Below are 17,491 nucleotides of genomic sequence, written 5' to 3' on the forward strand. Positions count from 1 at the left end.
GTGACAAACTGACTTACATTGCACAGGTTCCATAACTCTTTTTTGCTTTTTTACAAAATTATGCCCCTTTTTCGACTTAGAAATTTTTGGTTAAGGTTTTGTATGTAAGCTGGTAACTCAGTAACCACTTGTGGGAATGGATTGAAACTTCACACACTTATTCACTGTGATGAACTGATCTACATTGCACAGGTTCCATAACTCTAGTTTGCTTTTTTACAAAATTATGCCCCTTTTTCGACTTAGAAATTTTTGGTTAAGGTTTTGTATGTAAGCTGGTATCTCAGTACTTACTAATGGGAATGGATTGAAACTTCACATACTTGTTCACTATCATGATCTGACATGCACTAAGCAAGTCCCATAACTCTACTCTCTTTTTTTTTCAAAATTATGCCCCTTTTTCGACTTAGCAGTTTTTGGTTAAATTTTTGTATGTAATCTGATATCTCAGTATCCACTAATTGGAATGGATTGAAACGTCACACACTAGTTCACTGTCATGATCTAACATGCACTGTGAAGGTCCCATAACTCTACTTGGCATTTTTACAAAATTATGCCCCTTTGACTTAGCAGTTTTTTGTTAAGTTTTTGTATGTAAGCTGGTATCTCAGTATCCACAAATTGGAAAGGACTGAAACTTCACACACTTGTTCACTGTCATGATATGACATGCAGTACAGAGGTTCAATACCTCTACTTTGCATTTTACAAAATTATGCCCCTTTTTCAACTTTTGTATTCATTCAATTGACAAGGCTGTTGAATAGTCGAGCGTTGCTGTCCTCCGACAGCTCTTGTTATGTAAAGAGTAACAATAACATGAAGATATAAAGGTAGTACAAGATCATTTTAAAGGTGATGTACATAAGATCATTTGATTACTGAAATAGATTTACCCATACATAGACTGCCTTCAGTACCACTAATTGCCAAATTATCACCTTATAACTATATTTATGCAGATATTTAATTAATAAATAAATGATAATAATCAAGTAGAAAATATTATAATAACTTAATATTTGAACATTAAGGAAGATTGGCTTTTACCTCCTGCTGTGCCCACTTTCCTTTTAATAATTGGTGTAATAAAGTTTTAGTGTGAAGCTACTTTATTTAATTCATTTCTGTAGTTTATCAATTAAGCATATATAAATAATACTTGAAAGATAAATGAAATAGTCAAGTACTTTCTAATTTCAGAAGATTCAATTTAATTCTGAATCATATTTTCCAATTTAGTAAATATCTGTCTGCAGTATGGGCATTACAAATTTGTGTTATAATTAAAGGGAGATAATTAAAATGTGAGATAACTGTTATATCCAAGGCTCGACAAATCTACATGTCCGCTTATAAATACAAGTAGAAATTGGCTACGGGCGAGTAAAACTTGCTGTAGTACTCATCCTGCAGAACGAGTGCGATTTTTTTGCCAAAATATAATAAATCCAATTTAACTTGGTCTTGAAGAAGCCGGGTAGCAAAAATATCTAAGTGATGATCGCTACTTTAAAATTCACTAAATTCCATTATGGTACTGCATTATGCTCTCATTAGCTGGACGCTCGATAGTCAAGAACAAGATTCCAGTAACGTTCGTTTTTAACGGACCTTGAAATTGACGTCTGTAAAATATCGTTTTCTTGGTGAATTGCAGGAAGAGTACAAATTGTAGCAGGACGAGTGATAATACTTGGCAGCTCGTCATGCAAGAAAAGTTGCTTGCAAAGAATTTGTTGAGCCCTGGTTATATCATTAATATTAGTAGGGGATTAATTTCCATGAATTTTGTGGTTGCTGTAATCCATGAAATTTAATCCTTATATAACATAATATAAAATATTCATTCATGTTAACTTCAAAAATTGAACGCCATTAATTTATATCCTCAGGAAATAGACATATTGGTAGAAACCATGAAATTTTATGCACAATTAATGGAATGATTTTGCAAACAGTCATAAAAATGTTAAAAGACACATCAGGTTTTTTTATGCTTTTAAGTGTGTGTTGATTTCTGTTGTCTGTTCTAAGACACAGCAAGTATAAAAATGTTGCTCTTCTTGGGAATAAGTTTTCAAATATGAATATGGTCTAGTATACCTTTAAAGACCAGTAATGAAATTAAGAAATTTCCATTCAGTTACATAATTTGGCTACATGAACTCACAGAAATAACTTGATTTCCGTTACAGGTCCACTTCCTTAACACCAAGGATTTACTTATTAATCACAGTATAATCTCAATTTTTGTTATTTCAGGGTAAAATAACTGCTGTTGGGAAACTACTGCTACAGGTAAGTGTATTTTACCTTTACAACTCGGAAACTTTACCAATTTTCATATATATGACCCAATGAAACAATGTTGCTTTGACCATGTTAGCATCTTTCAGGTTGAAGTTATTCCATTTTCATCTACGTTGCATAACAAGTAGAAGATTTGCGCGATTTTTTCAGTCAAGTGATTTTAATTTAGAATAGACTGTTGCTTGAATCTAATTCTTTGAGCGAACTAGAATGACTTCCCAGACGGGCCGACAATCACTTTCCTGAAGAAAAAACGTCGCGCGTTGTGTCAGATGAATGATGTATTCTTTCTTTGAAAGCCTTTTCATTAGGACTGTTAGAAAGGGATCCTGCATATGGGCACTCGTCTGCCATCAGAAGCTCGAAAGTCACCATATGAATTCAAGTTGTGTCAGTGTGACATTGAATCCAGCGAAACAAACAAGGAACAAAATGTCAAAAAAATGACTGTCAGACCTATTCTTGTAACATGAATACAAAATATATCTGTTTAAATTAAAAAAAAAATGATAATAGTTAAATCGTGTTTTTCAGGACACCTTATTGGTTGCCGAGGTAACGAGTGGAGGCTCAAGCTCTAAAGGGAACCAGCTCAAATTTAAAGAGAGACGAGTATTTCTGTTTGAACAAATTATTCTCTTCAGTGAAATGACAGAGAAAAAACGGGGCAATATCGTCAGTACTTATTATCTCTTCAAAAATAGTTTAAAGGTAAATGTTTATTGGTATTTTACGAAAAACAAGTATTTCTGTTTCAAACGAAAATTGTTCTTTTGAGGGAAATGAGTTGTGGAAAAAAACAGGGCAATATTGTCAGTCTATTATGATTACCACTTCCAAAAAAGTTAAATTGCAAAGGTGATTACAACAAGTGTAAAATCTGCGAGAAATCATTCTTGTTAACAAAGACTACCACTTCTCATGCTGGACACCACTGATTCTGCCTATGCGACCAGTGTAGATCATGATCAGCCTACACATCCATGCAGTCTGATCATGATCTGCACTGTTCGCTATTCAGCCAGTGTCTTTTTGGTTAAGCACCCCTTTTAACAGTTAATGTTACTGTCTAGATTGGAAGATGGACAAGTTCATTATAGAAATTTAGCAGATTAAAAGGTTACAGCAACCTTGAAGACATTTTCAAGATTGTCCAGAAAATATGTACACAAAATATCATTTTAAGTCAAATTTCTGTTATCCCGAACCAAAACGATCGATCCTATGGAGTTTCAGCTGTACATAATCTCGAGATAAACTGCAGATCGAGAATTCTGTATTCACAAGTCAGAAAGCTGGCTCAGAAGAACTCAAATGTAAAATTGATAGTAGAAGTTAAACTTGCATTTCAAATATAATAAAATTATTACTGATTTTCATTTGATTAAAATGTTTGGGTAAAGCTGTTAAATGCCTCTGTATGTCTTGGATACACTTGTTGTTAATTTTCTAGAAAAAACAAAATAGAAGTAATAATACTCTTCAAATAAGAATTTTTGACTAGAATTTACTCATCGGTAGCCTAATTGTAGAGTGCCGCTTCGAGTGTTCAAGATCTTTGGTTCACTCCCTGGCAGCGTCATACCAAATATATGAAAAATGGTACTTGTACCTTTCTCGCTTGGCATTCAGCATTAAGAGGATAGTACTAGGACTGGTCAGCCCAGTAAAAGTATTATGTGACTGGGTGGGGTATCATTTTTCTACAGTGTGATTTTCCAGTGAGGTGGCACAACAAAGTCCGGCATGGTGCTTACTGCTACAAGTAGACTGTTTATATGACACAAAAAATGTTGAAAAACACTCTAAACCTGAACACACACACACTTGTGTGAATATTTTGAAAAGTCAGCAATATTCTGTCGTAAGTTTTGGATTTATTTTATGCACACTTTCTTCTGAGCATAAAAATTGATGCATGTCAGAGTATTAACACGGACTACTTTTTTTTTTACAGGTAAATAAAATGTCAATGACTGAGAGTGTAGATAATGACCCAGTTAAGTTTATGCTGAAGGACCAGACCCCGGGGGCCGATATGAAATTCCAGATCCAGGCCCCGTCAGAGGAGGTTAAGAATACGTGGGTCTCAGCAATCAAGAAAATACTGGAAATGCAGGGAGATTTTCTCAGAGGTACAGAGTTTATAAATCTCTAAAAAATACGTTATTAACTGGGTAAAGTTTTCTTTAAAATCATATGCCACCATTTTCAAAATCCTATAAGCAGTTGTATACCTTTGCCCTATCTGAACAGGACATTTTAGCAGTAAATCATGACCAATGCATGTTTAACACTGTCTGGGCAAAGACATCTTTCGAACTATGAATTGTAAATGTGAACTACAACTATGAATTCTGAACATGAGCTATGCTTTGTAAATGTGAACTATGACTTTGAATAAAATGATCTATAGATGAATTCTAAACATGAGCTATGAATTCTAAACATGAGCTATGAATTTTACACATTAGCTATGAATTCTAATTCTAAAAGGGAGCTATGAATTCTAAACATGAACTATGAATTTTAAATGAATAGTTAATTTGAACTATGCATTGTTAATGTGAACTATGAATTGGAAACCAGAACTATGAATTAGAAACATGAACTATGAATTAGAAACATGAACTATGAGTTATAAACTTTCATCAGCTTGTTGGATGATGAAGCATATTTTCTGTTTATAACTTTATCTCACTGATGTTATCTACAAATGTATTAAAATGGATAGAAGATGTTAAAGGACTTGACTCTCATGTTTTAGCTTAACAGTATTTATCAGAATCGCAAAGTTCAAGTATATAGTATACTAACACTTGTCAGGTATGCCAATATAATATTATATCAAATAGTAAATATACTTGGACTTGTCAATGTGATAAAGGCCATTAATAAAAATTAAGGATAGCTAACGCTATCACTTGCCTGTTTACTGTCACGAGTAGGATTATGTTGTGAAAGAAATATTTTAGTTGTTTTTGTTATATATCTTTCTATAATGAAGGTTGTTATTCTGTTTTTAGCCCTTAATTACTCTAGAATAAAGGTTTTTTAGATCTATGTTTAGGTTTTATACTGTTAGAAAAAATCTTTTTTAAATGCACATTGTTCTTTCTTTATTAATGGCCATTTTTCTGCTTTTAGCTGTATATATTTCTATACTGAAGATCTTTCTGATGTTTTAGCTGTATATAAGTCTGTAATGAAGGACATTTTTGTATGAGCATCCATGGCCAAGTGGTTAAGGTGGCTGACTTCAAATAACTTGTCCTTCACCAATGTGGGTTCGAGCCTAGTTTGAAGCGTTGAACTCTTTCTGTGAGGAAGTCGTCCAGCTGGCTTATGGAAGCTCTGTGGTTCTATCCGGGTGCCTGCCAGTGCTGAAATAATGCACGGACGGGCACCAGGGGTCTTCTTCCACCATCAAAGCTGGAAAGTCACCATGTTAATTATAATTGTGATGTTAAGCCCAACAACAACGGAAAAAAATATTTTTCTATTTTTAGCTCTACAGTCCCCAATAGCATTCTACAATAAAGAGAAAGAGCTAACTAAGGAATTGTAAGTATAATGTTATACAAGGAAAACTCATGCATGATTGATTTTTGTGTTGTTTGTAGAATTTATTTAACTGAAATATTTACAAGTTTAAAAAAGAATTATGATGGAAAGCAACATTTTACTTCGACCGAGATTTATTTTGTTAAATATTTAAAAAGAATATATAAAAATTGTAAAAAATACAGTTGAATCTCAGTATCTTGAATTCCAAGGGAGCAAGCGTTTTACTTTGAGATAACCAAATTTTGACTTAAAATCATATTTTGTGCACGTGTGTTTGAGACGGGACTTGAATGAAGATGTCTTCAAGATAGCCGGAAGTTTGAGATAAGCAATTTCAAGATATTGAGTTTCAACTGTATTTGTTTTTATGAAGCAGAGCTGCCGTATCAAATGTCAAGTAAAGAAATTTATGACATTTTTATCAGGTGACCAATACCAAATAGATAGATTTGAATTGTAAGTTAGAAAAAATAATATCTTTGCTTATTTCTGAAAACGCTTCTTCCTAAACATGCAACCTTTGTAGATCTTGGTATAATGTAGTTTTTTTTTTTTTCACCACCCCACCCAATCCAACATCTCATAAAAATCACTACTGGTAGATAAAAAAGCATGTGTTTAAAATGAATGCCTTTAGCCTGCTTTTGGCAAGTGGTTCTTGCTTTGCGACCAGTATAGACCAAGATCAGCCTGCAGGGCCATGCAGGTTTATCATGGCCTCCAATGTTCGCTATTCAGTCAGTAAATTTTCATTGAATACCCCTTCAGATAATAAATGGTACTGTCCAAATTGAATGATGGATCAGTCCATTTTAGAAAATAAACATGCAAAAGGTTAAGGAGATCTACAAGGGTTGAAAATAATTCCATATGCATTTATAAAAATTCATCTTTAATTTTTTCTCCCTTTTCTGCACCATGAACTTAATATATAAAAATATCTTCTTATAAATGGATTAATTTCTGCTAATGAGACTTTGCTAACTTTTATGTAAAGTTCTTCCTTTATTCAAGATGGAATTGATTTTTGGTAATGGATCCTTTCATATGGTAAACATAATGAATACATTCTAATTTCTGAAATGCATGAGAAGTCTCAGCTGCTCATTTTGGTCAGTAATGACATGAACAACTGACTAAGATCACTGTTTGAAATGACCTTGAGCTCTGCTAAGACCTTGGACACTTGTTAGAGACGACTTTGATTTGTAGTCTTGGTCACTGGCTTGAAATGGCCTTGACGATTGATCAGAAATAACTGCAGCCACTAGACATAAATTACTTGGCTGTTTTTGGCAATGTCAAGTGGTTAGGTATGTTCTTGACCATTTGTCAAAATGACATTGACAACCAGACAAAAATGACCTTTACTGCATGTAAGAAATAACCTTGACTGCTGATCAGAAATGACCTTGACTGCTGGTCAGAAATGACCTTGACTGCTAGTCAGAAACGACCTTGACAGCTGGTCAGAAATTCAAATGACATTGACTGCTGATCAGAAACGACCTTGACAGCTGGTCAGAAATGACCTTGACTGCTGGTCAGAAATGACCTTGACTGCTGGTCAGAAATGACCTTGACTGCTGGTCAGAAATGACCTTGACTGCTGATCAGAAACAACCATAACAGCTGGTCAGAAATGACCTTGACTGCTGATCAGAAACGACCTTGACTGCTGGTCAGAAATGACCTTGACTGCTGATCAGAAACGACCTTGACTGCTGGTCAGAAATGACCTTGACTGCTGGTCTCATATGACCATGACCTTTGTGTCATTACACATTTTCCTTTGCATAGAAAAAGTTTAACATAATTTTTAATTTATGCTTGTTTGAATGAATGGTAACACCCAATATAAAACTCTCTTACTGCTCTCTCTATAATAGAACAACCCAGCAATATTATACGATCTTTTTCCTCCAGTTTAACAGACTCTCACTGAACATTCTGTAAAAATAAACACATGTAGAGCATATTTCATTCAAAAAGTGTTTACTGTACCAAAATTGCACTCTTCTTGCACATGTCTTTAACCTACTTATACCACAACATAAAAATAAACAAATTAGATGACTAAATTGATCAATCACTAAAAGTGAAAATCAAAATGCATTTAACATCAGCTTGCTTTAAATTCTGTTGTTGTTTTTTTTCTTCTTTAAAGTTAGTGAAATCTTGTTCATTTTTATAATGTTAAAAAGTACATTAGAATTTGTAAAATGAAATGAATATTTAAAACATGAAATATATTCCATCTTCTATTAATGTACCACTATGCTGTGGAATCGTATCATTTCTTTGGCATGAAATTCTGTGGTTTCGAGAAACTCCACCATTTTGTGGGGGCATTAATTTCTGGTTTTGAATGTGTAGAGATAAAATGAAAGGAAAATTTACTCATTAGTTTTAATTTTATGGACTGACACCGCAACGAAATTTCAAAGAAAAAAGTGCCCCACAAAAACTAATATGTTTACAGTATCCTTGATATAATAATATCTCAGTGTTTCAGATTTTCATTTTGTGGACCTTTTACAGATTATAGTACTATATAAGTAATGTCATTTAGATTTTGAGGATATAGTTTCAGAAAGAAACATGTGAAAACAACTATTTTAAAGATATAAGAGCTGCTGTTTTATAAAAAAAATCTTTAAATCTAAAATTTCAGGTCTGCTCCAGATCTGGGTAACAATAGCAAGGATGGACAACTCCGTAAAACTAATTCCCAACCTCAATCTTCCAGGGGCAGTAACTCTCAACAGGGTAGTATCAAGGGACGTAATCCAGAGGATTCACATAAACATTTCCGCTGTAAATCAGTCCCAACCCCATTAAATGAAGTGGCCAATCAAAAATCAGACTCTAATGAAGTATTGGGAGCATGTGCTCGGGAAACATCATGTCCCAGTTCACCAACAGAGTGTTCAAAAACTTTAGAGAGAGACGGGAAAAAGACATCTAGTGCAGTTTCAGAGGGTAGTGATTCCGCTAAACCTAAGAAAACTATGATGGAAGGATTTAGAAATACTCTTAAAAAATCAAAAAATGATAATAGTGGGGCTAAACTGGATTCAAGTTATGCAAATTCGGTAGATTCAGAGGCGGAGAATGTTGTCAATCAAGGAAGTGTAACTCCGCCCACAAAATCAAATGGAACAGAGAGATTGGACAATGAGCAAAACGCGGTAAGTTAACGCAAGCATTCCCACATATAAGATTGGATGTTGAATAGTTGACTCACTCTAACGGAATGAAATGGAATGTATTTCACGTATAATCTTGGAATGCTTATTTCTTGATAGCGGAACGTTAATTTTAGTTATTTTTTAATGAGCATTTGAATAGAAGGAATGTAGTTACAATACAAAAATGTGATTCATTTTATATAACTTATTATGGTTTATTTATTTAAAAAATATGTTTTTGTAAATACATACATGTTATATATGTATATATATAGCATCACCTCTGCACAAAATTATTGTTGCTGTATATAATGAAAGAAACAGATTCAATAATTTCACTCTGAGGCGACATTATATATACAGACTATACCAAAATCACATTTGCATGTAAAGTTTTTCAGGGGCATAGCTGATCTTGCACCAAATAAAACGACCCTAGACATACATGATTGATTTACGTCATTACAAAAGAAGTCATTACAAAGAATTACTATTCCTGTCCCCTCCAAGCTGTCTGCCATTTTGTTTACTGCAGAAATTTTTAACAGTGTTATGTTAAAATTACGAGAATCAGTTCTGACAATTTACAAGATACTAAATATGCTATAGACAGCTTCCAAGTTTATCAATTTCTAAAATTAGTTCAAAGATAATGCATTCCCTACAGTCAGTTTCCAAGATAATTCATTGCCGTAAGGCAGTTTCTAAGGTAATTCATTCCCTACAGTCAGTTTCCAAGATAATTCATTGCCGTAAGGCAGTTTCTAAGGTAATTCTTTCCCTACAGTCAGTTTCCAAGATAATTCATTGCCATAAGGCAATTTCTAAGGTAATTTATCTCTACTGCCAGTTTCCAAGATAATCCATTGCACTAGGTACTTCATCCCTACAGACGTTTCCATGATCATTCATTTCCCAATAGACAGTTTCCAAGATAATTTATTCCCTACAGACAGTTTCCAAGATATTTCATATTCTGCAGTTTCCAACTCATTTTTAATTTCTGTCCCAATTAACCCGTGCCCTATGAGCCAGCTATGCCGCCAAAGTAGTTTTTCTTGCATTTTTAAGCATTTTTAGACACTGCTAATGTATACTGCAGAAAAAATTGTTGGCTAAAGATGATGATAACTTTAGTTTTGTCATTGTGTATATACAGGTGACCTAGGCATGTGATATTTTGAGGTTTAAATGCTTTTCAAAATCAAGTTTGTGTTAGATGTAGAAGAAGTTTTGATAAAATTGTTAAATCGTAAATTTTTGGAATTACGAGTCTATCATTATTGCATAATACCCATGATGCCTGCAGTTTGTTTATTAGCATGATCCAAACAATTTTGATTTATATTTTAAGTTAGATGATTTTTCTTACATAAGTAGTTTTCTTCATATCAGAAAGGATGATTATTGTTTAGATTTTGACTGAGTTTAGGACATCTTGATCTTGGTCTGAGATTATAAAACTGAATTTGGATACCAGTCTGAAATCGGAAGAATCTGATTGGTTGTCACAGCACACAGGTTTGAAACTGACCAATAATAAGGCAGCATTTTGAGACTGGTCTTCTAACTTGGTTTTATGTCATAAGAGCCTGTTATTTGTGATACTAGCAGCTAAAAATCGTAAATAATTATTTTGACATTTTACATGTGATGAAGAATTCCCAAATTTATATTTCTGCTCCTTATAAAGACTACAAACAACTCACAAGTTACTCATTGTGTTATCAATGAAAAATGCATGTTACCTGACGAACAGACATCAGTGACTGTTTCATTCAAACATGCATAGAATCTATTTGACACCAAAAGAGAAAATATATGATATTTGATGAAATATAAAGACTTATAGAACTTTGTTAAGTACCGTCACTTGAAGGAAGAGTCACATCACAATTGAAAATAATAGGTCACTGTATTTTCATGGATAATATAGCTATACTTCCGAATTAGCCCGCCCGCTATGTTCAGTAGGGAGAGCGCAGATGTATGGATCGCAGGGTCGTAAGTTCGATCCCCAGGTGCGGCGTATGTTCTCAGTGACAATTTGTTAAAAGTCATTGTATCTGAAATAATTTGTCCTCCGCCTCTGATTCATGTGGGGAAGTTGGTGGTTACCTGCGGAGAACAGTTTTATACTGGTACAGAATCCAGGAACACTGGTTAGGTTAACTGCTCGCCGTTACTTAACTGAGATACTGCTGAAAAACGGCATTAAACCCAAAACAAACAAACAAACAAACAAACCACAAGGAGGTTTGAATAGTGCTATCTAAATGACTATTTATTGAACCATTCCTGACCTTAAAGATATGTACATATAACTTCACTTTGGAATATTTTATACAGCTCAATTTTTTTGGGCCCAGTCCAGTTCTGAATTATTTTACAAAAAAAATATTTTTGGATTGTGTGATATTCACGCTTTAAAAATATTTTACAATAAATTATTGTAACTTTCAAATTTTTGAACATGTACATTTATTTTACACCTTTCAGTAGGGGTGTCAAATTAGGCCTTCTATCTAAGTCATGTCCAAAACATCTTTGGGTGTGTTATGTGTGAGGATATGCCTACTAGTACATAATATGAAGGTTCAATGTGAAACTAGTCTATTTGCTTCCATATTTCTATACACATAGGCTAGTTAGCCCAAATATTTTGACTGCGCATTTGAAATTGTGATTCAGACAAATGTGATGGTAGGTTAATGATTTTTAGCATTTATGGTAGGGTAGAGGTTTTGGGGCTACCAGTAATCAAAGTAGCAAAAGAGTTTCGCTTTTGTGTAAGCATTCTTTCTGTAAAACCAGTTTTTTGGAAGGCAGATTTTATAAACTGTATGCATTTGAATACTTATGTGTTTGAAGTTTGCACTTCAAGGTAAAAAAAATTTTATTGAAATTTGTCATGCAGGTATTGTCCTAACCCTTACCATGCTGGACACGATTGGTTCTGCCTTCGTGACCAGTGTAGATCATGATCTGCACTGTTCGCTATTCAGTCAGTAAGTTTTCTTTGAACACCCCTTCGAATGATAAATAGAACTGTCCAAATTGAGTGATGCACCGGTCCATTTTAGAAATTTAGCAGGCTAAGGGTTAATAAAACTGCAATTTGCAGTCATCTTCAGAACAAATATCATCTTTCTGTATCCCTGTAAAGGTTTTCTAGTCTAGGTCATTTGGTGAATATTCATTTATTTTAAAACTTTACAAAGCCTTCATTGATGAAACAGAATAGTTAATAATTGTAAAAAAAAATTAAAAAAATAATATTCTGGCAGCTGTAATCATGTATAACATTGGTGGCATGAAGAAAAGGTCTTTGTGGTTTAAGCTCTTCCTTGGTTTTAAAGAAAACTTGAGTTTGGACACCAGTCTAAAAAAGCAGCCTTGCTATTGGTCACTTTTTAATTTATGCGAACAAATGACCAATCAGATGCTGGAGATTTGAGACTGGTTCCCAAACTCAGTGAAATATGAGCACTGCTCCCCCCAAAAATGTGTTCCTTGTCAGCATGTGTGTAGATGTTTGTTGTGGTACATATCATGTGTGAAATGTTTTGAATTTTAACATGTGTAAACTGTATCATCAAATATGTGTAAAGTGTATCATAAAGTTAAGTTTTTAACATTAACATGTGTGAATTGTATCATCTAATCAAGTGTTCCCATTCGTATGTGTAAACTGTATCATTAAGTTGAGTGTTGACATTACCATGAGTAGATTGTATCATCACATCTAGAATGTAGATATGAAAACTGTTATTTGAACTGTGTCATTAAAGCAAGTATGTTAGATTGTCATGTATAATCATGTAAATCTTTGCCATGAACACTTTCACATGTAAACAGTATCCTTAGTTACGAAATACAAGCTTTATCTAAATGGTAGGTGGACAGGCACCTAAACTCTTTGATGATAGGAATTTATTTTGTAAAAGATATGCATTCCATTTTTCAAATTAATGTCTTAGAGAAAAGAAAAAACAAATAATTACTCTCCCTCCTTATTCCTCTACCCTCCAAGAAAAGAAATACGTCATACTTATGCCATAATTAAAACATTGTTTGTTTGCCGTAACGCAACCCAAAGTTTTTTATGTGGATACATAGACAGGGATTTTTTTCCATATAGTCATATAGGGGGGAGGGGAATTCAGCTGACTTGGCAGAAAAAAAATTGGGTCGCAACGATTTTCACGGGTAGGTCATGTAGCCGGAAACAAATGTTATTTTTAATGATAGCTTTAGTATATAGACTAGCTGAATTACAAAAGACAAAAGTTTTATATGCAGTCAAAAAGCATATCATAGTCAGAAAGGTGGTCTGTAGTCCAACGTTTTAGAACAGGAAGTGGTTGTAGTTCTTGGTATAATATCTTGGTCTCACTGTTACGATAAAAAATGATACCGAATAATTTCATAGCAAGTGTTGGTCCATTACATAACAATTTATAGGAAACTGTTGGTGTTAAGAACAGACAGGCTGACCTGCCATTACATAACTGAAATACTGTTGAAAAACGACCGGTATTAATCCCAAAACAGACACACGGGCTGTTTTGATTGTTAAGTAAGCTCTTTCCATTTTCACGGTCATTATTAACCTGCAATAGTCTATAACTTTCCAAAGAAAACTTTTTCTCCATATCCTAAACATTAACTTATTTTCCAGTTTCGATTTCATCACATTGCATTATATGAAAGCGATAAATTTTTATCATTTTATGACATGCTATTCAACCTGCCAGGTATATTTTTCCATTTTCAAGGAATTTTAAATTGTCATTTCATTAGTATTTTTCCATTTTTACCTTCTCTTGTCTTGCCTCAAATAAAAAAAGTTTCCCTTTTCTCAAAATTTTAGTTGACAGAATACTAGCATTATTAAATATCATATTCCAAACAGTGTTTTATGTGTGGGCTGCCATTAAAATGCAATAGGAAAAACTGAGTTTTTTCACCTTTACAGTATGAATTTTTAATTGCAATGAAATGTATTCATTTCTGAATGAATTAAGGAACAACTGTCGACAGTTTTCTGGTGAATATGTAATTGTGGTAAAAAATCAGGAACAAAAAAGTAAAACTAATTTTTGTGTTGCAAAGTAACTCGGTGAAGTGTCAAAAAAAATAGTGTAGCATATGTCAATGAATATAATACAGTTGAGTATAAAAATTTGAGCCGTGCCATGAGAAAACCAACATAGTGGCTTTGCGAACAATATGGATCCAGACTAGCCTGTGCATCCGCGCAGTCTGGTCAGGATCTATGCTGTTCGCTTTCAAAGCCTATTGCAATTAGAGAAATATTAGCAACAGTATGATCCTGACCAACTGCGTGATGCAGCTGGTCTGATCCATGTGTCCCAAACCCCTATGTTGGTTTCTTATGCCGTCATTTAATCAAAATAAAGACCTCCTATGTATATTTAATTATCAATTTTGTTTCATGAAATTTCAAATATACATGTGGGAATCACATGATCAAAATAATCTCTAAGCCAAAGTAAATTTAAGAATAATATGAGATAATATTGAAGCAAATTTTGCTGTAAATCTAAAATACAGAAACATAGATGTATTCTAATACTTACATAAATTCCAATCACAATCACCTTCGGATTATCTTGAACACTTTAAGGATCTGATACTTCTTATTTTGGTAAGTGTTTGTTATTACCAGGAATCTATCATCATTGTAAAGTAGGTATTTATTTAACAACTTTATAGGTAAGCTATATGTTAGACTATGTTTAAATTACATATCTTATCATGGTAGGAATTTTTTTCATATTCTTCAAAAATCACTTGGTTTAGAGATTATTTTGATCATGTGATTCCCCACACTGCTGTATAAAGGGTGGAAATTTTGAAAATCTCTTTTAGTAAGGAAAACTATTTCTAGTTTTGAATACTACTGCCGGCAATATATTGTGATATGGAAGTATATTAGTTAAATTGTCTAGGATATATAGCATTTAATTTGAATTTGTCAGAATACTGTAACAGTTAATGTTCTTTTCTTGTAAGTTGATGAACAGCAATGTTTCAAAAAAAAAAAAATAGAAAAATTTAATCAATTATAATTATTGATATTTTATAAATATCATATAATGTACAACTCCCTTAATATTTCCATCTTGGATCAAAATCTTCATACTGTGTGATTAACTTAGTAGAGAGCTTTTTCTACAAATTTATAAAACCTCTTTATATTTTATATAATTAGGAGGATGAAATATTAACAAGTTCATAACACTACTTATAGTTCTAACATCCTTTTTGAGCAAAAACCAATTAGGGATTTTCAAAATTCTTGCCAGCTTATTTCAGTTGTTTTTCCTTCCTGCTAAAATTGACCACCTTACTCATTAGGTGGTTAAGATCACTTACAGACTTGATCTTTAAATAACTACAGTCGAACTTCGTTTGCTCGTACTCAACAGGACCATTAAAATACGTTCAAAGTACTGGTACCAGCCGTCCTAAAACATACATTACAGAGAATTTGCCGGGACCTAATGATGAATTTGAACAAAAGATGGTTTTTGAATTATCCAAGTTTGAGCAAACAAGGTTTGACTGTATATGTTATGTGTTTACTACACTAGGCTCAGCGGCCCCAAAACTTAATTTCATTGGACAGTCAGAAAATGACCTATAACCTTTACATAGTCTTACTATTGTGACTGGAACAACGGGGGTCCTTCAATTTTTATAGGCCCTGTCCCTGTCTTCTTATAGGCAACAAGTATGTAAATGACCATAGCAAACGTCCCAGCCAGGACTAACCTATATATAAACAACTTACAAGAAAAGATAACATTATTTTTTCTTCAATTAAAAACTGATTTTTTCTGTAAAAGTGGTAGTTAGATTTTTGTATGTACACATTGTAGGGTTAATCTTATATAAGTTATTTTGTTAAAACCTACTTCTTTATAAATCTTTGTTATTGTACTGTCATTGTTGTCATAGCAACTAAAATGAACAAAATAAAATTTGTTGAATTCTAACCTTATCTTTTCTCTTTATTTTTTTCTCTCTTTTTATTAAATGGTGACATTAGTTTATTTGCTCTTAATCATCCAGCACTGTATTTGGGGAATAAAACATTATCATTAAAAGTTTAATGGTCGAGGGGCAAGGTCTCAGACTTTCAGTCCTTTGCCAGCTTTACCATAGGATCATGTCAGGTGCAAGAATATGTTACACAATGTTCTTATAGGATCATGTCAGGTACCAGAGTATGTTGCACAATGTTCTCATCGGATCATGTCTGGTGCCAGAATATGTTACACGATGTTCTCATAGGATCATGTCAGGTGCCAGAATATGTTACACGATGTTCTCATAGGATCATGTCTGGTGCCAGAATATGTTACACGATGTTCTCATAGGATCATGTCAGGTGCCAGAATATGTTGCACGATGTTCTCATAGGATCATGTCTGGTGCCAGAATATGTTACACAATGTTCTCATAGGATCATGTCTGGTGCCAGAATATGTTACATGATGTTCTCATAGGATCATGTCAGGTACCAAAATATGTTGCACAATGTTCTCATAGGATCATGTCGGGTACCAGAATATGTTGCACAATGTTCTCATAGGATCATGTCAGATACCAGAATATGTTGAACAATGTTCTCATAGGATCATGTCAGATACCAGAATATGTTGCACAATGTTCTCATAGGATCATGTCTGGTGCCAGAATATGTTGCATGACATTTTTATAGGATCATGTCAAGTGCCAGAATATGTTACACGATGTTCTTATAGAATCATGTCTGGTGCCAGAATATGTTACACAATGTTCTTCTAGGATCATGTCAGGTACCAGAATATGTTACACGATGTTCTTATAGGATCATGTCTGGTGCCAGAATATGTTACACAATGTTCTCATAGGATCATGTCAGGTACCAGAATATGTTACTTGATGTTCTTGCAGGATAATGTCTGGTACCAGAATATGTTACACAATAGTCTCAGAATCATGTCAGGTACCAGAATTTGTTACACAATGTTCTCATAGGATCATGTTGGGTGCCAGAATATGTTACACAATAGTCTCACAGGATCTTATCTTGTTCCAGAATATGTTACATGATATTCTAATTAGAACAATGTCATGTCTGGTGTCAGAATATGTTACACAATGTTGTTGTAGGATTATGTGCAGTGCCAGAATATGTTACTCGATGTTTTCTAAGGATCATGTCCAGTGCCAGAATATGTTATATAATGTTCTCATTGGAACATGTCTGGTGCCAAAATATGTTACACAGTGTTTTCATAGGACCATGTTTGGTTGAATTTCTAAATACTGATGAAATTGCGAAATAATGGATAACATCCAGCAATCTTACTTAGAGCATTCAATTCCATGGACCAGTT

At 33.6% G+C, this 17,491-nt stretch overlaps 1 protein-coding gene across 4 annotated transcripts in view; it reads left to right on the top strand.

Moving 5' to 3' along the window:
* LOC123538436 (kalirin-like) overlaps positions 1 to 17,491 on the top strand; it is a 315,629-nt gene that overhangs the window by 274,917 nt on the left and 23,221 nt on the right. For 3 of the 4 annotated variants that reach the window (XM_053530236.1, XM_053530238.1, XM_053530239.1), the window contains 5 exons: positions 2,272 to 2,307; positions 2,854 to 3,030; positions 4,277 to 4,454; positions 5,829 to 5,883; positions 8,561 to 9,077. In XM_053530236.1, coding sequence (XP_053386211.1) covers positions 2,272 to 2,307; positions 2,854 to 3,030; positions 4,277 to 4,454; positions 5,829 to 5,883; positions 8,561 to 9,077 — 963 coding nt within the window. The remainder of the gene's footprint in view (positions 1 to 2,271; positions 2,308 to 2,853; positions 3,031 to 4,276; positions 4,455 to 5,828; positions 5,884 to 8,560; positions 9,078 to 17,491) is intronic. The other variant, XM_053530237.1, reaches the window with a different exon arrangement.

Source organism: Mercenaria mercenaria, chromosome 18 (assembly GCF_021730395.1).
Source record: "Mercenaria mercenaria strain notata chromosome 18, MADL_Memer_1, whole genome shotgun sequence".
NCBI classification, from domain to species: domain Eukaryota; kingdom Metazoa; phylum Mollusca; class Bivalvia; order Venerida; family Veneridae; genus Mercenaria; species Mercenaria mercenaria.